Source organism: Mauremys reevesii, linkage group 1, assembly GCF_016161935.1.
Source record: "Mauremys reevesii isolate NIE-2019 linkage group 1, ASM1616193v1, whole genome shotgun sequence".
Classification (NCBI taxonomy): Eukaryota; Metazoa; Chordata; order Testudines; family Geoemydidae; genus Mauremys; species Mauremys reevesii.
Genome location: NC_052623.1, coordinates 44,221,496 through 44,245,104, shown reverse-complemented (window position 1 = coordinate 44,245,104; position 23,609 = coordinate 44,221,496). Strand labels below are relative to the sequence as shown.

Below are 23,609 nucleotides of genomic sequence, written 5' to 3'. Positions count from 1 at the left end.
GAACAGGAGGACCGCAAACTGGTAGTAGTGGGGCCCCATCGTAAACCAGAGGAAGTATCTGTCTCCTTGAAAGATCGCTATGTGGAAGTATGTGTCCTTCAAGTTGAAGGCGGCATACCAGTTGCCCGGATCCAGGGAAGGGATAATAGAAGCCAGGGTGAGCATGCAGAACTTTAACTTCTTTAGGTACTTGTTGAGGTCTCGCAGGTCCAGGATGGGCCGTAGACTGCCCTTGGCCTTTGGGATTAAAAAGTACCGGAAATAGAACCCCTTGTTCCTGTACTCGAGAGGAACTTCTTTCACTGAACCCAGCTGTAGTAACCCCCTTACCTCCTGCACAAAGAGACTCTCATGAGAGGGGTCCCTGAAGAGGGATGGGGAAGGCAAGTGGGAAGGTGGGGGTAGAAAGGAACTGGAGGGTATAACCCTGTTCCACTGTGCTGAGGACCCATCGGTCCAGGCAGGGAGGAAGAGGGAAATGCAGTTGGAAGACACTGGGAAAGATGGATCCAGGGAATAGTCTGGTAGGTCATTCTCTCAGAACGACCATTGGCCCCCTGCTTATTATGGGTCAAGCCCACTGGACAGAGGGTGGAGGCAGGTGGCTCGGGCGGCGCTTGTAGCTCTTGGCTTGTTTATGGGGCTGGTCCTGCAAGGTTGACTCCCGTGGCCCTGCAGCTTCTGTGGTTTGAACGTGTTGGGGCTGGGACATAGAGACCCAGGGTTTTTAGGGTGGTGCAGAAGTCCTTGAGGCCATGCAATTTACTGTCTGTTTACTCCTCAAATTGGGATGAGCCATCAAAGGGCAGGTCCTGCATTGACTGCTGAGCCTCAGTGGACAACCCAGAGAGGAGCAGCCAAGAGGCTCGCTGCATGGAGATAGCGGAAGCCATGGTGTGGGCAGCAGCATCTGACGCCGCCTGGAGGGCCGCCCTGGTCGCGGTCGCGCCCTCATTGAGGATCGCTCGGAACTCCTTCTTGGAAGCCTTGGGGAGTGACCCTTCGAACTTGGCCATGGCTTGCCACATATTGAAGTCATATCAGCCAAGGAGGGCTTGGTGGTTGGCCACTCTCAGCTGAAGGCTGGAAGACTAATAAACCTTACTTCCAAAAAGATCCAGCCTCCTTAAGTCTTTATTTTTGGTGGTGGCACCGGGTTGTCCTTGCTTCTCCTTGTGGTTAACCACCTCAACCACAAGGGAATTCAGGGCAGGGTGGGAGTATAAGTACTCATGCCCTCTGGTTGGCACAAAGCACTTGTGTTTGGCCCTTTTAGAGTTAGGGACCAGGGAAGAGGGGGTCTGCCACAGGGCTTTAGTGATCTTAGAAACTCTTTAATGAAGGGGTGGAGCCAACCTGGCAGGAGCTGAGGAGCAGAGGACGTCAAACAGGGAGTCTGAGGGCTCTTCCAATTCCTCTGCCTCAAGCCCCAGGTTAGAAGTGACCTTCTTCCAAAGTTCCTGGTGTGCCTTGGCATCATGCTGAGGAACTGGGTGAGGGGGCAACATGACAGCCTCATCTGGCGATGATTAGGACGATGCCTGTGCCATGGGAACCTCCATGTCCATTGGTGGTCCAGCAGCTTGCTCTCCTGGGTCCTCCTGGACCTGCGGGGTCTTACCCCCAAAGTCTCCTGGAAAGGCTGGGTGAATCCCCAAGGGTTACATGGGTACCATTGCGCCGGGCACTCAGCTTGGGGCCATGGGACAGGTTTTGGTGCTGATAATGTAGTTGGCACCATCAGTACCAGAGCTTGTCCCACAGTCAGGGAACCTCACTCTGAGCTGGAGCTACCAGTGGAGTCATTGGTCCCAGGCGACCAGGATCAGGCTAAGCAGTGACTCTTGTCTGACTGGTGCCAGTTGCTGCGTCCCAAAGCCAACCTGTCCAAGTGAGACTGTCTTGGTTGGGCACTTGGGGACCGACGGCATTCAGTGGATCTGCGTCAGATACCTGGTGATCCACACCTCACGCCTCTACTGGTACTGGGATGTTGAATGGGACTGGGAGCTACTACGAGCCAGTTGCCGGGAGGATTGTCCTGAGTAGGGCGACCTTCCTGTTGGAGACAGGTGATGACACTCTCTGGTGCCCAATTGGTCCCGGGATCAGTACTGAGCCCTTGAAGATGGTCAGGGCCAGTCCTGGAGTTCTTGCCAGGTGGTGCATGCCTCAGAGGATCTGCGCCAATCTACCAGCGAGGTACGCCTTGAGTCCCTCGATTGGTGCCCTGGTGTGGGGACCAAAGAGGGCTCCGCTGAGCCTGCCTCTCCTGTCCTGAGGCGTGATGGCTGTAATTGGGCGAATGCTGGTGGGACATCCCTCTCGATGGGAAACAGTACTGCTGAGGCAGGGACACACATATATATCCCACACGGGTTTTCCCCGAGATCGGGGGTACCGCGGAACTGGGAGCGTCAGGATCTCCTGAGCTGCTTGAAGGGCTTCAGGCATTGATGGCACCTGAAACTGGCTGCAGCCTGCACAGCTATCTGGAGTCGCAGGCAAGGCATGGGATGGGCTGCACTGCTCAACTTGAACTGGGGCCTGACTTCCCGAAGGGGCGTTGAGCTGCCTGGTCCGGGTCTTGGCTCGCCCCCAGCCCTCTCCTTTCCCTTGCAGGAGGTAGGAAATCTTCCCCTCACAGTCTTTTTCTGCTTCTTGACTGGAGCTGTGGAGGGAGACTGGTGCCAGGTTGTGGACGGCACCGGTGAGCAGTGCACACAGAGGCCACAGTGCTCCATGCAGAGTCAGACCGCTGCTCCAGTTCTGGAGTGAGTTCCGACTCCATTAGGAGCACTCTTAGATGGATATCACGCTCCTTCTTTGTCCTAGGTTTGAAGGACTTGCAGATATAGCACTTGTCGCTTATGTGCCTCTCGCCTAAGCACCTTAGGCAGCTGGTATGGGGATCGCTGACAGGCATAGGCTGTTTGCAGTGAGCACAGGGCTTAAAGCCTAGGGACCGGGGCATGCCCCGACCCCCGGCTGAGTCCTGTTTGGGACTAACAGAGAGTTTGAGAACTACTACTAAGAGTAACTAAGAAAACTACTAACGATGTAGAACTATTTTACAGGATTTCAAAGTTCACAAGAACAGAGAAGGAATCAATGCTAGCCGAAGCAGCAGACATTCCAGCACCATCACTGGCGGCAACATAAGAACATAAGAACATAAGAAAGGCCTTACCGGGTCAGACCAAAGGTCCATCTAGCCCAGTATCTGTCTACAGTGGTGGCCAATGCCCAGTGCCCTGAGAGGGAATGACTAACAGGCAAATGATCATCTCTCTCTCTCCATCCATCTCCATCCTCTGACTCACACACAGAGGGGGGGACACCTTATCCATCCCATCCTGGCAGCCAGCATTTTATGACTTAGCACATTGAATTTTCCCCTTCCCCTTATTGTTATAGTCTAGCCTAGCCTTCCTCCTCAGGTAAGGGGTAAAGTTGTTTGACTGTGTGCTGGTGTGAAGAAAAAAAGACTTTTTTTTTTTTTTTTTTGCTGCCTATTAATTTTTTTTTTTTGACCCCTATTCTCTGTATTTATTAAATAAGTAAATAACTTTTTTTCCTTTCCTTTCTCTCCAACATCACAATGATTTTTTATATATATCCCCATCATCTCCTCTCTTTTCCAAACTGAAGAGTCCCTAGCTCTTTCCTCTTTCTTTCATATGGGACTTTTTCTAAACTCACCTAAACCCCTTATCATTTCTTTTTCTTTTTTTTCTAGATCTTTTCTTTGCTTTGAGATGAGAGAGAGAGTCACAGTACACACATGATGGGCGTATGATGGATTATATTTATATATATATATTATATATATAATATATCTTCTCAGTCTTATTCTCCTTTTTAATCCCTCCTATAACATCCTGTTTTTTTTTTTCTGCACTCTGCACACTGAACACTCTTTCAGAACTGAACCATCTTTTAAGACCTCGTTGTTCCTTAATTAGCTAAATCCCATCATCATGTGTGTTGTATGTTGTATGTATAGTTTTTTTGTATTTTTTTATTTTTACATTTACATTTATTAAATTTAATTTTTCATTTGCCATTTTGTTTTTTTGTTTCTATCTTTTTTTTTTTCTTCTTTTTCTTTTCTAGTCTTAAATCTGCTTTCTAGTTTAGTATCATCAGTAGTGTTTCCTCAATCACTTGCTACTTACACCTCACTTATTTTTGAATAAATTGAATATATGAATAAATTGGATAGACCTGGTCCTAGACTGACCCTTTGGGAACACTCTCCATTCTCCTCTCCATTCCTTAAATTTACCCTTACTCTCCCTGTCCTCCTTTTCTCAACCAGTTCTCAATCCACTCTTTTTCCTTTCCCTTTATCCTTTATTTAGAGCCTTAGCTTTGGTGAGGACCTTGTCTTTCTTTTAAGGAAATTACAAACGGCACACCACCCCCATGTCCACTTGTCCACATGTTTGTTGTTCTTCAAAGAACTCTAATAGATTAGTAAGATTTGATTTAGATTTTACAACCATTGTTTATGTTGACTATTGCTTTGTTTTATATTTTTTTCATGTGTTTTTTTTTTTTCTTCTTTACTTTTGTTTCTAATTTTTTATACACACCGTAGAGACTTACCGGTCTGTAAATTGCCGGTTGTACCTGCCCTACCTTTTTAAATATTGGCGTTACATTAGCTAACCCAGTCATTGGTTGGGTTACCTTTATAAAGGTTAGTACCAAAACATAGTTAAAGTTTTTTCACACTTTTTCATTTGAGTTCTTTCTTGGGTGAATGCCATCTGGTCCCGTGAATGTGTTAATTCCTGTTGTTAATGTTAATTCCAAGTGACACAATTAATTCACTTCAATCCTCTCTAGTTCCAGAAGTTTGACAATCAGCTCAGGCTCAGGTGGGAAGGAATCTCCCATCCTCAGCCAATCTCAGACATCCTCAGAAGAAATTTAGTTTTTTCTCTTTGCTCCTTTTGAATTTTGATTTTTTCTTTTTGATTTGATTTTTGCCCTTTGGCTTTGTTTTGCTTTTAGCCTTCTGCTTTGTTTATTTTTAAACATTTTTTTATTACCTTTTTGTTTTGGCTTTGCCTTTTTTTTTTGCTCTGGCTTTTCTTATTCTTTCTTTTTCTCTTGCTTTTTTTTTGTTTGTCCTCTCTTTTTTTTGCTCACTTTTGACTTTTTCTTAACTTTTTTTTTTTTTTTTTTTCTCTTTTTTCTTTTTTTTTGTTAAGCCACGGTTTTTTTTTTTTTTCTTTTTTTTTTGTTTTTTTTTTTTCTTTTTTATTGGGGTTAACATTGTTTTTGGTATTGTATTATTTTGTCTTTAAAGGGCCCTTTCACTTTTTTCTTTAACTTTTTTAACTTTTTTTTTTACTTTTTGTACTTTTCCCCTCATTTTTGATAGTTCCCCTTTGTAATTAATTGCCACAACCTTGTGTTGTCCAGTTGAGATGTTCTTCCAGATGTTCACAAGAAGGAACTGAGGGTAGGTGGAGCTGGCAACACCCATTATACTGCGCCATGCTGGTGCCACTCAGAGGGCGCTAGAGCCAGTCCCCCATGGATACTGCTGAGGGAAAAACTTATGGCACCGGTGCATGTGGCAAGCACAAACACCTAATATGGAATGGACATGAGCAAGAACTCAAAGAACCACCTTATATTTTGGTTCATCTTTCACCTCTGGTTGAACCGCTGTAGCATTTTCCTCCTCTAAAAAAGATCAGCAGTGAATAGAATGCTCTAGAAGTGGCAATATACCAGCACTCCTAATTATAGAGATAAATAGAAAATACCACACACAAGTGTAAGAGATTAGACAGTGTCAATCTTAAACATTTTTTGGCAACTCTCTCTTAGTCTGGAGTCATACATTTTAAAATGCATCTTTTAGCTTTTCCTTTCTTTGTGTTCTTCAGATTTTTATAACTAAAATCTGTTTCTATATGTGGTATTAGTAAAATACTTTGTTTTTAAATGCTTTTGATAAACCAGAATTTCAGATATCGTTCTTACAGATGCATTAATATTTTAATTTCCAAACTTTCTACTGTGCAGGTCAAATCCCTTAAAATAGAACCTATACAGTACCTTTAAATGTTTTCTTGAGTGTGTGCAATTATAACCTGTACATTCAGTATACAATGACCCCTTTGTTGCTGATCTCTGCTAGACCTTCTGTGCCATGATCCTGAATGCCAGCTTTGTTTTAATTGATACCTATGTGTTATTATTTTCCCCAAAAAGTATTATTTTTCCCCAAAAGCATTATTTTTCCCCAAAAGCATTCTATTTTTCTGCCCACTTATTGAAGCTACATATTTCCAGACTCACCCAACAATTATAGGTTCATTTTAACTCCTGCAAAGAATACAGGAGTAGTGATGCAATAGGAACAATAGGAGTTGCAGTGTCAATATGGAGTCACATCCCTCTGAAATATATATGTCTGCACAACTAGTCAGAGAAAAGTGTGCTCAAACAGAAGTAGGGGTAATCAAAAATATTAATAATGAATTGTCTGTGATATCATCTGTGCTTAGAAATTTGTTCTAGTATTATTTCAGACAATAGGCCCCAGTCCAGCAAATACAGTCCAAAGGGACCACTCCTTTAAATAAATTTAAGCTTGTGTGTACATGTTTGCAGGACTGGGGCTTATATCAGAAAGATTCTGTGGAAAGTTCAACTAAAATAAAAAGGTAGAATTATGAAAATTCCATTCAATGGAACTATGTCCTGATAGGAACTATTACTAATTTGTACTTGTAGGCTGTGAAGATGCAAATACAATACTTGCATATTTTAGTTCCCTCCTCAGGACATTTTGGGTGAAATCCTGGCCCCACTAAAGTCAATGGGGGGTTTCTCATTGCTTTTAAAGGGGCCAGCATTTCACCCCTCATCTTGCAGTACTTTTTCCCCACTGAACTTGGCAAATATGGCTGCATTTATGTTCTGTGCACTGTGAAATATATAACTTTCTTCAGATTTAAATCTGAGTAGAAATCTTTTCTTTATATAATTCTAAAGACCAACAGGACAATGCTTCAAATTAACAGTTAAGGAGATAATTTGTTCCTATTGTGCATGTACTTTAACATTGTATATAAGAAAACTTAGTTATAGAAATTTTTTCAATGTACCTGCTTTATAATGTTTTGAAGTGTACTTTAAAGTTAAAGACCAAGGATGGAACACTTGCTAAATAAAATATGAAAGCAAACTGAAGGGAAAGGGTCATATAGACCAATAAGATGAATGACTGTACAGACTGAATTTGTTAAATTGATCAAAACGACATTACCGCAAGTAAGTCTGGTACAAAGTGTATATTCATGACAATTACGCAGAAATACTGTCCCATAATCTTTTTCTCTTTTTAACATTGATAGCTTATATTTCTTTAAATTTTTCCAAAGTACAAAATTAACCATATCAGGCCAAATTCTGCTCTGACTTACTCTTCACTAAATTCAATAGGATTTATATGAGCGGTACGTCCTGGCAGAATGTAGTCAATCCATTAGTTGATAACATATAGTAGAAGTAGCAGTTGTACCTCACTCTCTTTGTTTGGATGCTTCTCTACCCACATTCTGGGTAGATATATTTGAGAAATCCAGATTTCTAGAGTAAAGCCACTGATGTCCAAGGAACTGTTCTCCACAGTCCTGATTACAGCTTTGCAGTCTGTTTTCTAGAGGGTAAAAAGCAGACATTTACCAATTTCTGCCAAAATAGGATTCAATTGTACAAAACTGCATGCTTTTAAGAAAAACTCAGGCTTGACGATGTAACATTAGGTATGAGATGTCCCAAAGTTGTTTTTTTTTTTTTTACCATTAAGATGATGGTTTTCATTTGAAAATATTTATTTTTCTTTAGAGTGACATGCACTTTTCTAAATGTATTTTAAGATTAAAAGACTTCTATTGAAGTGGCTCTAAAAAGTGCACATGAAAAAAATTTTCATTTGATATAAGGAAATGGAATGACCAGTTTCCATGATGAGTCCTATGCAATTTATTTTAAAAATATAAAAGGCTCCTTTTAAAATACAAGACATAAGCTCTAAAACAGAAAAATAGTTCCAAGAAGATTTACTTACCTTTATTTTAAGTGTGTGCGTCCAACTATGAATGCGTTCAATACTGTATGGCATTTCAATAGACATGGCCACACAGAATCCACTAAAGAAAGAAAAAACAATTGACACACGAGGCAGTTCTGGAGAAGAGGCTATTTGGCATGTATGCCATGCTTCCTCCATCAGGAACACATCAGTCTATATTCCCTATCCTTTGCAGCTCTTAGGATAAAGGCAATAAGCAGTGCACTACTTGTAGACTCATAGACTTCAAGGTCAGAAGCGACCATCATGATCATCTAGTCTGACCTCCTTGCTCTCTTCTGCCCCATTCTTCCCTTGCAAAAGTTTCTATCCCCAAGATACTCCAAACAGTGGACATGCTGATTCACTAAGGATATTCATATATATATATGGATTTTTAAGGACAGAAGAGGCCATGAGATCATCTAGTCTGAACTCTGGTATAAAATAGACCATGGAATTTTACCCAATTACTCCTGTAATGAGCCCACTAATTTGTGTATGAATAGAGAGTACCTTCCTGAAAAACATCCAATCTTGACTTGAATACATCAAGAGATGGCGAATCCCCCATTTCCTTTGGTAGATTAGCCATAGGAACAATCACCCTCACTATTAAAAAAAATTGTGCCTTATTTCTCATTGGAATTTGTCTAGCTTTAACTTCCAGCCATTGGTTCTTTTTATGTCTTTTGCCACTAGATTAAAGAGCCCTTTGGTACATGGTATTTTCTCACCATGAAGGTACTTACACACCATGATCAAGTCATCACTTGCTCATGTATCTGATATGTTAAACAGATTGTGCTTTTTAAGTCTCTCACAATATGGCATTTTTTCTAACCCTTAAATCATTTTTGTGGCTCTTCTCTGTATCCTACCCAATTTTCCCAACATCCTTTAAAAACTATAAACACCATAGGTGGGTTGCCAGTAGGTGCTCAGCACCCACCATTTTTGCCCTGTGTGTGCTCCAGCCCCTGTGCCTATGGATTAGCTCTTTTTGCCACAGCATTGTGTGCATACATGTACATGGGTGTTATGTAGTTTCCAACACTGAAAATTCAGTTCCTGGAGTAGCACAAGAGCCCATTAAAGTTCTCACTGCTTTTACTAGTAGAATAGCTCATGAATAGGAGCGAGTGGATATCTGCAGAGGCATTGCATGAAGTAGAACTATAATTATCAATTTCTCAAGAAGTATTAAGCTATCAGAAAAAAATTCACAATTTGAAATATAATTTTAAAAAATTATTAAAGTTGTTAATGAAAAGAAAAAGCTAACAATCAGTTCAATTTTAAAAAATACACTTTCAGGTAGTGCAAGCCCAAGAGATTAGGTTTTTGTGATGCAAAGTGTTTATAAAACCTGGTATTGAGAGAAATGTTTTCAGGAAATGAACAATCCAAAATATTCAATGAAGTGGGGTGGAGATGGAGTTTGCCTAAAAATTATTGCCATGTAGTGTTTGCAACCCAAATAGAGCAGCATTTTTTAATCAAAAGTAACAAGTCCTTTCATCATCCAACCTGAATAAAATGCCACAAATCCCACATAAATAGTGAAAAATAAAATTTTACACGCTGCTTCACATTTAAGAATCTAAGGTGTTAGTAACAAAAATAAGGAAACTATTTAAAATAATTTTTGACTATCAAATACCTTATTAAATGTTACTTACCCCTTTTTTGTTCCTATTTGTTTAACACAAACCTTCTTTACTGTATCCTACACAAAATAAAAAACGATAAATATATCAGTTATGAAATATACAGATCTTAGTGCCACTCTCGGTTTTATTAGAAAAGCAACTGTAGCATAGCACCCAACAGTTTTCTTAGCTTCTTTCACTTTCAGTGGTCAACTCTTTCCTCAATGTGCGAGTAGAACATATGGGAATTATACATACATATGAGAAGGAGAATAAGCTTGATTATATTTAAAGAGGGGAAACATACTAAGTCATTTGTCCCTTCTTGCAAACTGTTCTCTGTGGGCAAACCTCTATGCTCACATGGAACATCACTGAAGTCAATAGGGTGCAGGGGGCCACCTACATAAAGTAGCCATCCTGTAGGCCTGGGACCTTACTTACTAACACTGCTAAATTTACTCATGTTCTAAATCAGTGGTTCTCAATCTTTTCCATCCTGGGACCCCTTTCCCCATGCTAAGCCTTCATCCCATGTAGCCAGGATCACTTTCCATTTAACAATATGGGCAGGCTGGTCACAATACCAAGTTGCAAACCCTGTCTTAGAGCTTTTGTTTTGAGCAGATTCAGGCAGGCATCACTACATTGATTTATTTGTTGTTTTGGTTCACATTTTTGGAGGCTCTTGCTTTTAGCCATGAGGGTTAAAATAAATTTTAAATTAAACAGTAAAGAAACATATAAAAAGGTAAGAAAGGGAGGATGGTTGCAACTCCCCTCAAACTTGTTGTGGAATCACTGCCCTAACAGGAGCACTTGTGCTCCAAACCAAGAAGACGTTACTTTAAGTTTATATTTTAAATGCACAAACCTGTGTGTTTTCATTTAAGGCTTTGTCTTGTTGCCAAGGAGCCACAGCAGCAGGCATTTGAAAAGTAATACAGCCGTTCTGAAAACTAAGCTCAGTGATGTAGGTGACTTTGATAAGAACTGTAGTTTTAGGTGGTAAGTTTCCAACACTTACAGTAAAAACATCCTAGAAAAGAGACGCTTGCTTTAATCTGCATATTTAAACTATATTTTCCAAAGCAATAAATCATTTGTTTTGTCATGTACTGAAAACAAATGCTAGTTTTCTATATTTCTTCAGAGAAGCGGCTTGAAGAAAATGAATTATAGAATCATAGACTATCAGGGTTGGAAGGGACCTCAAGAGATCATCTACTCCAACCCCCTGCTCAAAGAAGGACCAATCCCCAAATGGCCCCCTCAAGGATTGAACTCACAACCCTGGGTTTAGCAGGCCAATGCTCAAACCACAGAGCTATCCCTCCCCCCTATGATGATAAAGGGCAAGAAGTTATGCTGTTTTAACAATTTACTAAAAATTCCTGTCCGGGCAAAACTCATCAGTAGTAACTAGGCATAAATCAAATTCAAATTCAAGTTCAAATTGTTTTTTAAAAGAGGATTTTACAGAGAGTTGGCAAAATCTAGTTTCTGAAGGATGTACAGCAGATATTTTCGACTAATTTCCTGAAATGATCAAATGTGCCTAAATAATTTCCATTATTTAAAACAAAACAAAACAAAAAACATCCTTCCAATTAAAGACATGATTCTTAACGATTCCAGTGGAACTACTCATATGTGTAAAGTGAAGTACATGTTTATTTGTGGGGCTGGGGATCAATGTCATAAACTTGCTTTGTCTGGTATCTGACTTCAACAACTAATATACAATGTGACCAATCTGGGGTTTCTAAAATGCATAGTAAACCATGACATTCAACATACTGGGGCATCCTGGTCCATCAAGTAAGCTCCATCACCTCGACTGATTGCTTCTCTATATTCCTTATGTGCTTGTTCCTTTTCTTTAACCTGCAAAAGATTGCTCCAAAATCAGTAAATTAACTATTTTTAATATGGAACACAGTTAACTATTTTGTCTGAGTTAACCAACAGTCATTTAGTGGGACACCATCAACTTGAAATCTAGTTAAGTGACAATGGTATAAAATCAGAGTGAGAGTAGCATTAACACTAATGTTGTGCGTCTTCGCTCATTAATGCTTTGAAATTTTTGGGTTGAAAATACTATAGAAGAGCGAAATATTAAATCATCTTACCTTTCCAACAATATGTTTCCCATTGATGAAAGCCTCAAATCCACATACAGCTGCTGTGCTATCCAAAGGAAAGACATATTTTGCCTCAATGGAATGATCATTCTGATTGGTGTATGTCTGAAACACTACTATCTGAAATAGAGAAATGGATCTCTTTTATAATCCTATTAACTGAAAAAAATATCATGATAAAAAAAGAACAGGTAGTGAGTATATCTTCCCATAGGTCATTCTGCACAAGTGGTTTTGGTTTAAATTAACTATTTTAAATTTAACAGCATAAATGTGCTATTATGTTTCACACTACAAAATGTTGCTAGGAGGCAGAGTGCAACTTGGTTTATCTTTTTGAAGACCTATTTGTGCAAGAATACCTCAAATCCATATACATATAGTGATTGTAACAAATCTACTGGTGCTTGGGGGAATGGACAGTTCAGGAAACTGGTAATGGAATACAGACGCTCTCTGGGTTACGCAAACCCGACTTAGCAAATCTGCACTTATGGAAAAAGTTCCGTAAGTTCCTTAGTCTTCTCGGAGCAGTGGACATGGTCTAGGGTCTCTGCTGGGTGTACCCCCCTGGATCCATTGTTTTGATTCTGGACCTCCATCCCCTTTAATTTTTTGTCCCAGATAATCTATTGATTTCTGGGTTTGGGACCACTCCCTCATCCGTGGGGGTGGGCCTTTCATTATTTTGGTAAGCTCAACCCACCAATCCTAGTTATCAAATAGGCAGGCAAGAAAGCCCCTTTAAAAAAAAAAAAAAAAAAAAAAAGCATATTCCTCTGCAGCAACTTTCTTCTTGGCAATGACTCAACCATACATAGGCAGAAAAATTATTCTGAAATATGGAATTACACAAATTCACTGATCTTTTCATTGCCTAAAGAATTTACAAAAGCGATTTGTCTGCTTACCTTTAAAAATTAAAAACACTTTGAATTAATGTCAGGACCTGTAAGAGACTGACCTTCATTTAGAGATTGAGTTGTCTATTTTTCTAAAAGTGACTCAACAGTACATAACAATTTTAATTAATTCTCAGTAGTCAGTTGCTGAAAATTTGAGCTAACAGTGCACTGTACCTGTGCTATGAAGTCTATTATCCTCCCCTTGATATGAATATCTTCAAGAGGGACTGGGTTTCCAGATGTGTCCTGAAGACCAGTTTTTACGTGGTTTAAAAGATTTACACTTGGTAATGCATAGTCTAAATATAAAAAATTGAAGAAAAGTTAGTGTTTTGGTTTGGCTTTTTGGGTGGTGGGATAATAGCCAATCCCACACACCAATGGCCATTTGGCCCATGTTTACAACTGTAATTCACCATACATGAATTAAAAATAATACTCAGTGTCTGTTATGAATTCCCACAATAATATTGTTCTATTGCTGTGATAAAGGCTGTCTGAGGGATCATGAGCTGATGACAGGTTTTTCATAAGACCTTTGTTTAGCCTTTAGGGAGTAAAATGTGAATTCTTTAAAGAGCGTCTGATGACTTATGTAAGAGTACTTCCTGCTAGGCCTCTTGAAAGGCACTTTGTCAGGAGGAGAAAACCAGCCTCAATATTTATTCCCAGAGGAAATCTGTTAAACTGATGCTTCCAAAATATCAATATTAGTCAAGAACGCGTGGTGACAGCTGCAAATCAATCCAAAATATTTTTTCAATTATATTAAAAATGTATTTGATCAGTTTTATTCAAGTTATTGATTAATAGCTAGAGCATTTATGATGTAAATACAATTACAAACAAGAAATATTTTCCACCTTCGGGTTGTAAATGACAATGTGATGTCGCTGGCGTATCTTGCTCTAATTCGGTCTCAATTCCAGGCTGAAACTGCTTTACTTGGTCTCCAGCAAGGCAAAACTTAACAATGTATCTCATTTTAACCTGACAGGTTTTGTACACAACAAATTCATCATCCTGTTGCAAGCAAAGAGAATTATTTTACAAATATAATAAAAGCTACAGGTATTCCTGCAAAGACTGTAAACCAATTTAAGAGCTGATCTAAAGAGACATCTCAACTGAGATATGCAATATGACTGTATGGTTTTAATACTAACGCTTTGCACTCTTCAAAGAACTCCACCTCTGTCCGCTTCTCATCCTATACCTTCCTACGCTGCACAAACTTCACTACTGACTGCTCCTTTCATCACCTTTTCTCACTCACAAATTTATGACTTTTTTCATGCCATCCTCAACTCGGTGGAAAGCCTCACAATTAAGTTATCCAGGTGCCCAACCTCTCAAAAAAAATTCCTTAACACAACTGTTCCTCAAAATAATTCCAAATATAATTATCACTTTTCCTTCTCTGGCTGCCTAGACAGCAACTGTGCTTATTTGTTTGCATGGTATTGCACTTATTCCTACCTTGACAGTTTAAACAATTTGGAGCAGGGATTATATTTATTTTACACATTACTAAGACAGTGGAACCCTCTTTCATTGTTGTTTTCTATATTCCATATGTGACAGACTGACAATATCCTGAACAAACCTTATGGAATTAAAATAAATTTTACAGAATTAAATTAACCTTACTGGAGTAGCTATGGGGTACATTCTATTAAAATGCAATTGTGTATGTGGTGTTGTGGCATTGTATACCTTCTTTAGCAGAGAAGGAGAATGCTACTGAACTTTCTCAGTTATCAGCCTTTGAAGTCCCCTGGGGACATATGCATACACTAGTCCACTGGACTCTCCTGAGACCCACAAAGAAAAGACTTTTGGATAAAAAGCCTAAGTTTAAAATGACTCAGGGCCTTCTTCCTGATACACCAAACAGGCAGGACTCCATTCCATGGAGTAAACCAATCCTCATGGGAACACTGGAAGAATTTAGCCTAGTGAGACCTCAAAAGACTGTGTGCTTGTTCTGAACTGAAACTGATGAATCTGTGACCACAAAAAAAACCAAACCCTTGGCTGGCGTAACGCCTGGTAAGCTTATTAGCATGCATGTAGGTTCTTTTATTGTTTTAAATATGTTTTCTCCAAAATATTTTTTCCTTAAGAATAAAGTAGGCTTGGTTGGAAAGAACTGTGTGGTAAATTATATCTGTAGCTGTAACACTATTATTAAGGGTACAATTTAGTCACGGAAGTCATGGATTCCAAGACTTTATCAAACTTCCATGATGTCGGCTCAGCTATCAGTGGCGGGGGTGGAGCTGGGGCTGTTCCTCCCCGACCCATGGCTTTAGGTCTGTGTGCCCCCTTCACAGCTGTGGCAGGAGCCAGGGCAGTGCACCTCCCCACCCCACAGCTTCAGCTGAGGCTGGAGCTTGGCTGTGGCCGAAGCCTGAGCCACCGCTGTGTGCTCCGTTCCTTGGCTTTGGCCAGAGCTGAAGTCAAGACTGCACACTCCTCCCCATGGCTGCAGTGGGGGCTGAAGCTGGGGCTGTGTCCCCCTCCCCCATGGCGGTGGGATTGTCAGTCCCCCCGACGGGGCACCTGCTATCATTCCTTCCCCCCACTCAGCCCTCTCTACCCTGTTATTTTTAGTAAAAGTCATGGACAGCTCCAGTCATAGCTCCAGTGAATTTTTGTTTATTGCCCGCGACCTGTGTGTGACTTTTACTAAAAATAATCATGACAAAAATCTTAACCTTAACTGTTATCCATCTCTGAAGAAAAAGCAAGAAAGTCTGTCTAGGCAGACTGACTGTTCTGCGAATTACACAGAGAGGGCCAGGGAACTGTCCAGCCTGGAAATGCATATATCCACCCAAGAGTGGCAAGAGCTGGAAGCCTGAGCATCAGGTGCCCTTGCTGAACCTCTGAGGTGAAATACAGGTGCAGATACCCTGAACTGTGACACCATACACAAAAAAGTTTCTGTGAGTGAGCATGTCTCTAAATAACTGCTTAATGCCAGGAGTCACAATGATCATCAGCAGGTATGGGGAAGGAGAGCAGCAGAAGGTTTTGGGACTAAGGCACAGCAGCATCTTCCATGCATGCTGCAAACATAACCCAAGAGGGAGATGAGACACAAGACCCTGAGAGCAGGGCAGGACATCTTGGCAGGGTAGGGGGCGAGGCAGATCAGGAGTCTTCCTCCCAACTCCTGAGCAGCATGGCCAGTGGCAACAGGGCAGCAAAATAGCAAACACTGCAACCGCTAAAAAATCCCTGCTGCTGTCAGTTATAGATAGCCCAATTGGGCTGCAAAAATCACACACTTGGCAACTTCTCTACCCTCAGTGCAGAGCAACTTTAGCAAGACTACTCAGCTCCTCTTTACTCCTTGGCTGGTAGCTACTGTAGCAAGACTGGGAGCCAGGATCCTCCTTGCCCTTTCCCTCTACTATGTGAAAGTGATAATTATAGGATGCAGGGGAAATTTCCTTGAAATGTAGCATTTCGCACCTCTCGGATAGATATGAACTGGTATATTTCAAGGGAAATAGCACAATGCAAATAATTTATAGTGGAATGAAAGTTCACTGTAAGTGAAGCAATGCTTTACTAAAGGGATGTGTCTACCCTAGGAAAAGAAGTTGTGATTCACTGCTGCAACCCTGGTGGAATATGGTTTTCAGCTAGTATAGACATAGCCTAACTATGTTCAACATCCATTAGACAAATCCTGGTTGACCCTTCCATGGCTCCAAATCCTATTGGGTATGTGGTTTATGTGACATGAAAGTCTGCTGAAATGTAGCGAAGTAGTTCAGGATTTTCACCTCACTTTGTTAGAACCAAGTTCAATATAAAATCTCTCTCAGCTATTTATAGGAGAATTCCACTGTCATATGAAATAATATTAATACTTTTCATTTAAATAGTGTCCTTCATGCCACAATCCAAAAGCTCTATACAAATGTTTAAAAATCCTGTGATGCAGGTATTATATGCACTTCACAGATGGGGAAATGGAGGTAAAAGTGATTAAGTGACTTGCCCATTGCCACATAGTAATTCAGAGGCAGAACTGGAAATAGAACCTAGGTGCTCAGTCTCCCACTGTCCTGTTATCTAACACTGGCACAATAAATCCAAGAGTTTTAAACAACCTCAGTGCCTTTTTTCGGTTGGATCTGGTTTCAATACCTCAAAATCTGAAGAGATGTTTGCTGTTTTACGGACTCCATGCACGCTGTCATATCCTGCTGGCGCATTAGTTAATGACAAATCTTTTTTATACAAATCCAAGCAGGTTCCAAGTGCCACATTACACACAGCCAACAGTCGAGTTCCATCCATTTCACTTGGTAGAGAATACTTAGTGCTTGTACTACAGTTAATAAAAAAAAAAATCACACACAGACACATACAGTTTATATTAACATGCATTTCTATTTTAAATTTCAACAGAAAGTAGAAAAATGGAAAGGAATAACTTTCAACATTAAAGTTGTCTTAAAATTCCTCTAAAACATTACAAAAAGAAACTTAAATTTTTTTAAGAGTCAAAAGAACCCAATATTATAACTAAGTATTTCAAACCTGATAGAATCACTGAAATAAATGCCACTCCCCAGGTTCCCAATATCAGTTCTTTCCATGCCATGATCTTCAACCACTATCTTTGGTAAAAGGAGACCTCTAGAAAAGAAATAGCATCACAGTTAATGAAGGTAGAAGGATCCTGACATACGGTCCCGTGATTAATACATACTGAGTAAATAGGTTGCCACTGATGAACTAGACCAGGGGTCGGCAACCTTTCAGAAGTGGTGTGCCGAGTTTTCATTTATTCACTCTAATTTAAGGTTTTGCATGCCAGTAATATATTTGAATGTTTTTAGAAGGTCTCTTTCTATGAGTCTATAATATATAGCTAAACTGTTGTATGTAAAGTAAATAAGGTTTTTAAAATGTTTAAGAAACTTCATTTAAAATTAAATTAAAATGCAGAGCCCCCTGGACCGGTGGCTAGGACCTGGGCAGTGTGAGTGCCACTGAAAATCAGTTCGTGTGCCGCCTTAGGCACACGTGCCATAGGTTGCCTACCCCTGAACTAGACAAAATACAGTTTACAGAAACCATGGACAGGGAGTTCTGGAAAATGTTCAGAAAAACAGAGATATTACTGAGTTAGTCACAATAGGGGAAATCCCTGGGTGAGGTTCATCAAGAGGATATTACAGCAAATACTCATTTTTCTAGTTTTAGCACATAAAAACTGCATGTTACAAAGTGAAAACAAAATAGTGATCACTGGCAAACATTCACAATAACACAAAACCAGCACTTAATATTTGTCTGTTATATAAAATAGTGCTACTTTTCTATAACCTATACTATCTGGAACACCATATACCTATCACAGATACATACATTATCTAAGCAAAACAAGGGAGGACAAAAAAGGTAGCGTGTCCAGGAGTGAAGGGCAGTTTGATCGTTAACTTTAATCTTTTTATGGAAAGTAGGTCTTGTCAAACAAAGCAGCTTTAAACTTTTGATGAGATTACAAATTTGGTTGCTATTGGTAACTGCATAGATGAAATATACTTAGACTTTTGTAAGGCATTTGACCTAATACTGCATGACATTCTTAAGAAAAAATTAGCACTATATAATATAGATAAAGCACATCTTAAATAGATTAAGAGCTGGCTAACTGACAGAACTCATAAAGCAGTTGTCAATGGGGAATCATCATCAAATGGGGATGTTTCTAGTTGGGTTCCTCATGGATTGGCAATAGGCCCGATGTTGTTCAATATTTTAAAGCAAGTGGTCTGTAAATAAATATACAGTCACTGTTGATCAAATCTGAGGATGACACAAAGGTTGGCAGAGTAGTAAATAAGGATAAGGACAAAGTGAGGGCAGTGATACAGAGTGATCTGGATCAGTTGGTAGGCCTGGCCCATTCAAACAAAATACATTTAAATACAACCAAATGCAAGGTCATACATCTAGGAACTAGAAACACAGGCAATATCTACAAAATGGGGACTGGTATCCTCAAAGCTGTGACTCTGAAAAAGATTTTGAGGTCACAGTGGGTAAGAAACTCAACATGAGCTCCCAGTGTGACACTGTGGCAAAAAGGGATAACACTGTTCTTGGACGTATAAACAGAGAAGCTCTAAGATTATTTTACCATTGTTTACAGCACTGGCGAGACTGATAACAGAATACTGCATACAGTTCTGTTGTCCACATTTTTTAAAGGATGTTGAAAATTTGAAGCAGGCACAGAGAAGGGCCACAAAAATCATTTGAGGTATGGAGAAAATGTCTTACAACGAGAAACTTAAAGACCTTAATAGGTCACTCGATTACAGTTTATAAGTACTGTGGCAAAGTTCCTCCTCTCCTCTAGTAGGTCCTGCGCTTATTGGCGGATTTCCTCCCCTCAGTGGTCTTCCCCTTGGATGAAATCCACAGTCTAGATCAACTCCTCCTATGTCTGATTAGGAGTAGCGAGGCTTGGGGGGGAACCCGGGCCCGCCCTCTACTCCGGGTTCCAGCCCAGGGCCCTGTGAATTGCAGCAGTCTCTATAGTGCTACTTGTAACCGCTGCTTGACCGCTACAGCTCCCTGGGCTACTTCCCCATAGCCTCCTTCAAACACCTTCTTTATCCTCACCATAGGATCCTCCTGGTGTCTGATACTGCTTGATTGTATGGTGTTTCCTCAATCCTCCAGTAGTACACCCTCTCAATTCTTAGTTCCTTGTGTCTCTGGCTCCCAGCTCCTCATACGCACCTCCTTCCTCTGGCTCCTCTCTCTTGACTGGAGTGAGCTCCCCTTTTTATACCAGGTGCCCTGATTAGCCTGCCCTGATTGGCTGCAGGTGCTCCAATCAATGTAGCTCTCTCTACACTTCTAGAAAGTTCTTCATTGGCTCCAGGTGCCTTGATTACCCTGGAGCAACTGCCATTTTGGTTCCCATGGTACTAGGGATTTGCTTAGCCTGGGGCTAACATACCTGTACCTCAGTACTTTCCTGTAGCCATCCGGCCTTGCTCCATCACATATCCCCCCCCTCTGCTCAACACCATAGGGTTGGGCAACTTGGGACGCCAGGCAGTGTGCTCGTGAAAGACCATCAGCATTGCCGTGGTGGCATCCAGCCCTATGCCGTATGCGGAACTGGAATGGTTGGAGGGATAAGCACCACCGGGTGACCCTTGCATTCTTTTCCTTATTTCTCTGCATCCATTGAAGGGGTGCATGGTCCGTCACAAGAGTAAACCGTCGGCCTAAGAGGTAATAACGCAGTGTCTCCATAGCCCATTTGACAGCAAGGCATTCTCTCTCGACTACTGCATACTTCTGTTCTCGTGGGAGCAGTTTTCTGCTTAGGTAGAGAATCAGGTGTTCTTCATCTCCAATCATTTGGGACAGAACTGCCCCCAACCCCACCTCAGAGGCATCTGTCTGTAAAATAAATTCCTTGGTAAAGTCCGGGGCTATGAGTACGGGGTCATTACAGAGGGCTGTCCGAAGGTCTAAAACGCCCCTTCTGCAGCATCGGTCCACCTCACCATGTCTGGACCTCGAGCCTTCACCAGATCCGTTAGAGGACTTGCCCTACTGGCGAAGTGGGGAATAAACCGTCGGTAGTAGCCTACCACGCCTAGGAATGCACGGACCTGCTTCTTTCGGGTCGGCCGGGGCCAGTTCTGAATCGCTTCTAGTTTATTAGTTTGGGGCTTCACTATACCTCTTCCTACAATATATCTCAGGTACCTAGCCTCTGCTAGTCCTATGGCACACTTAGCAGGATTAGCGGTGAGGCCAGCCCGCCTTAAGGTGCGTAGCACTGCCTCAACTTTCTCCAAGTGGGTTCCCCAGTCTGGTGTATGGATGATGACATCATCTAAATATGCAGCTGCATAACTAGTATGGGGGCGCAGCAGCTTATCCATGAGGCGCTGGAATGTGGCTGGGGCCCCATGTAACCCAAAAGGGAGGACAGTGTACTGGAATAGCCCGTCAGGGGTGGAGAACGCTGTCTTTTCTTTCGCTTCTTTGGTCAGGGGAATCTGCCAATACCTTTTGTCAGATCCAGTGTAGTCAAGAAACGGGCGCTACCCAGTCGGTCAACCAGTTCGTCGATGCGTGGTATGGGGTATGCATCAAACTGGGATACTTCATTCAGTCGGCGAAAGTCATTACAGAATCTCGTGGTACCATCAGGTTTGGGCACTAGAACAATTGGACTGCACCACTGACTGTAGGATTCTTCAATAACGCCTAATTCTAACATTTTCTTTACTTCGGCCTTGATTTCTTCTCTTTTGGCTTCTGGGATTCGGTAGGGTCTCAGTGTTATTTTGGCTCCAGGGATCGTGCGGATATGGTGATAGGTCTCAGTCGTCCGCCCCGGTTTTGTAGAGAATACATCTCGGTTACGATTAATTATGTCGGCAGCCTCGATCTTTTGGATTGGCGTCAAGTCGAGTGATATCTTCACTTGCTCATGTACGTTATCCTCCTGGGGAAGAGTCTCCCGGGTGACTAAGCATGCCTCTCGATCATGCCAAGGTTTTAGAAGATTGATGTGGTAAATTTGCTCCGGTTTCCTGCGGCCTGGCTGCCGTACCTTATAGTTTACCTCTCCCACGGCTTCAATCACTTCATAGGGTCCCTGCCACTGGGCCAACAGCTTGCTTTCTGCTGTGGGCACAAGGACCATTACTCGATCCCCTGGTTGGAACCGTCGAACCTTTGCTTGGTGGTTATAATGGGTCCGTTCGGTCTCCTGTGCTTTTTCCAAGTGTTCTCGTACAATGGGTGTAACTTGGTCTATCCGATCCCTCATCTGTAGTACATGCTCAACTATGTTCCTTCTGGGATTTGGCTCCTCTTCCCAGGCTTCTCTGGCTATATCCAATATGCCTCGGGGGTGGCACCCATATAGTAGTTCGAATGGAGAGAAGCCTGTGGAGGCTTGTGGAACTTCCCGGATGGCAAACATGAGGTAAGGCAATAGGGTATCCCAGTCTTTCCCATCCCGGCTCACCATTTTTCTGTTCATGGCCTTGAGGGTCCTATTGAACCTTTCCACAAGGCCGTCCGTTTGTGGGTGGTATACAGAGGTCTGTAGGGCTTGTACATGGAGCAATGAACAGAGATCTTTCATCAACTTAGACACGAAAGGTGTCCCTTGATCAGTCAGCATCTCCTTGGGTAGCCCAACCCGGGAAAATATCTGTTCTAGCTCCTTAGCTATTGTCTTGGAAGCTGTGTTGCGTAGGGGGACAGCTTCCGGGTATCGGGTTGCATAGTCTAGTACAACCAGCACATGTTGGTGGCCCCGAGCTGTCTTCTCTAGGGGCCCAATCAGATCCATGGCTATGCGTTCAAATGGTACCTCTATTAGGAAGGGGTATCAAAGGGGCCCGTAAGTGTGGGCGAGGGCTATGTAGCTGACACTCTGGACAAGAGGTGCAGTATCGCCTGACATCTTCATGTACACCTGGCCAGAACCACCTCTGCAGGATCCTGGCCTGGGTTTTCTCTACCCCTAAGTGTCCTCGCCTGTGGGCGAGGCTCAATATGGCTTTTTGATGTTTTCGGGGCACCAGAAGTTGATGTATATCCTGCTCCTGCATTTTCACCACACGGTACAGGAGATCTTTCTTCACTATAAAGTAGGGTACTGGACCTCGGACCTTCCCTTCCACTGCTATCCCATCTATCTCAGCCACCTCTTTCCTGACGTTATCATATCTGGGGTCCTCTGCCTGGTCCTGTCCGAATGTCCCTCTCCTAGGACTACCCTGCCTGAGCTCCCAGGGGCCGGCTTCTGCTTCTTCCAATGGCCTGTCACCATCATGGCTGGGGCCAGCCTCTGGCTCACCTTCCGTGTTGGTAGTTTCTCTGTTGGCTGCTCGTGCCCCTCTGCCTACTAGCGCAGTCTTCTGGCCCTGGGTCAGGATCTGGGTTCCCAAAGCCTTCGCGGCCTTCCTTTCTTTTTTTGTCTTCCGGGCCTTTTGGGGGGCTGAGAATAGATCCTGAGAAAACTCAGAAAACATGGGGGTTGACATTCCCCCAATGATGAGTCACTGCCAACAGGGTCTCCACTTCCCTGCAGTCTCTCAGGGGGAAGAAAATTATCAAACCCTGGATAGTCTCTCCCAATAACTACAGGATATGGGAGTTTAGGAACAATGCCCACTGTCACCTCAATGGGGTTCCCCTGAACCTCTATCTCCACTGGGATGGTGGGGTATTGGCTCATGGCCCCATGCACACATGTCACTGCTACACGTTTGGCTTGTAGCAGCTAGCTACTTTTTACCAGCTTACCTGATATAAGGGTGATAGCACTCCCTGAGTCCACTAGTGCTGTAGTCTCTGTTCCATTTATCTTCACTGGCCTGGTGTAGTTATGTGGGGCTAATGCAATGCCCGCAAGGTGGATAAGGGAGCATGGGACCTCCCAATCTCCCAAGTTGCATTGCATAGGTTCTTCGGTGCTGGGACACTGTGCTGCTATGTGTCCCCACTCCCCACATGCATAACATCTATAACTGTTTCTAATCAGTCTCCCATCATGTGGGCTAGGGGGTTTAGTCCCAGGGTTCCCTTCACTCAGGCCAATCCCTTCCTTCTGGAGTCTCTGTGGGTTTTCAGCCCCCCTCTTCCTCCACCTAGGACTCCCCAGGGGTTTGGCTGTCCCTCCTTCCCGGGTTGGGGTTGGGTGTTTGCTACGGAAGGGGCTTTCCTTGCGTAGTTGGGTCAATTCTCTGGCTGTCGTGCATCTTTCTACCAGCGC

General features: G+C 42.2%; 1 protein-coding gene across 5 annotated transcripts in view; it reads right to left on the bottom strand.

Annotated features, from left to right (window-relative positions):
• PARP4 (poly(ADP-ribose) polymerase family member 4) overlaps nucleotides 1-23,609 on the bottom strand; it is a 130,704-nt gene that overhangs the window by 67,639 nt on the left and 39,456 nt on the right. For all 5 annotated transcript variants that reach the window (XM_039527060.1, XM_039527071.1, XM_039527053.1 and 2 more), the window contains 10 exons: nucleotides 17,372-17,470; nucleotides 16,976-17,159; nucleotides 13,672-13,831; nucleotides 12,983-13,107; nucleotides 11,892-12,023; nucleotides 11,557-11,643; nucleotides 10,631-10,795; nucleotides 9,787-9,833; nucleotides 8,102-8,183; nucleotides 7,553-7,690 (listed from right to left, as the gene is read on the bottom strand). In XM_039527060.1, coding sequence (XP_039382994.1) covers nucleotides 7,553-7,690; nucleotides 8,102-8,183; nucleotides 9,787-9,833; nucleotides 10,631-10,795; nucleotides 11,557-11,643; nucleotides 11,892-12,023; nucleotides 12,983-13,107; nucleotides 13,672-13,831; nucleotides 16,976-17,159; nucleotides 17,372-17,470 — 1,219 coding nt within the window. The remainder of the gene's footprint in view (nucleotides 1-7,552; nucleotides 7,691-8,101; nucleotides 8,184-9,786; nucleotides 9,834-10,630; nucleotides 10,796-11,556; nucleotides 11,644-11,891; nucleotides 12,024-12,982; nucleotides 13,108-13,671; nucleotides 13,832-16,975; nucleotides 17,160-17,371; nucleotides 17,471-23,609) is intronic.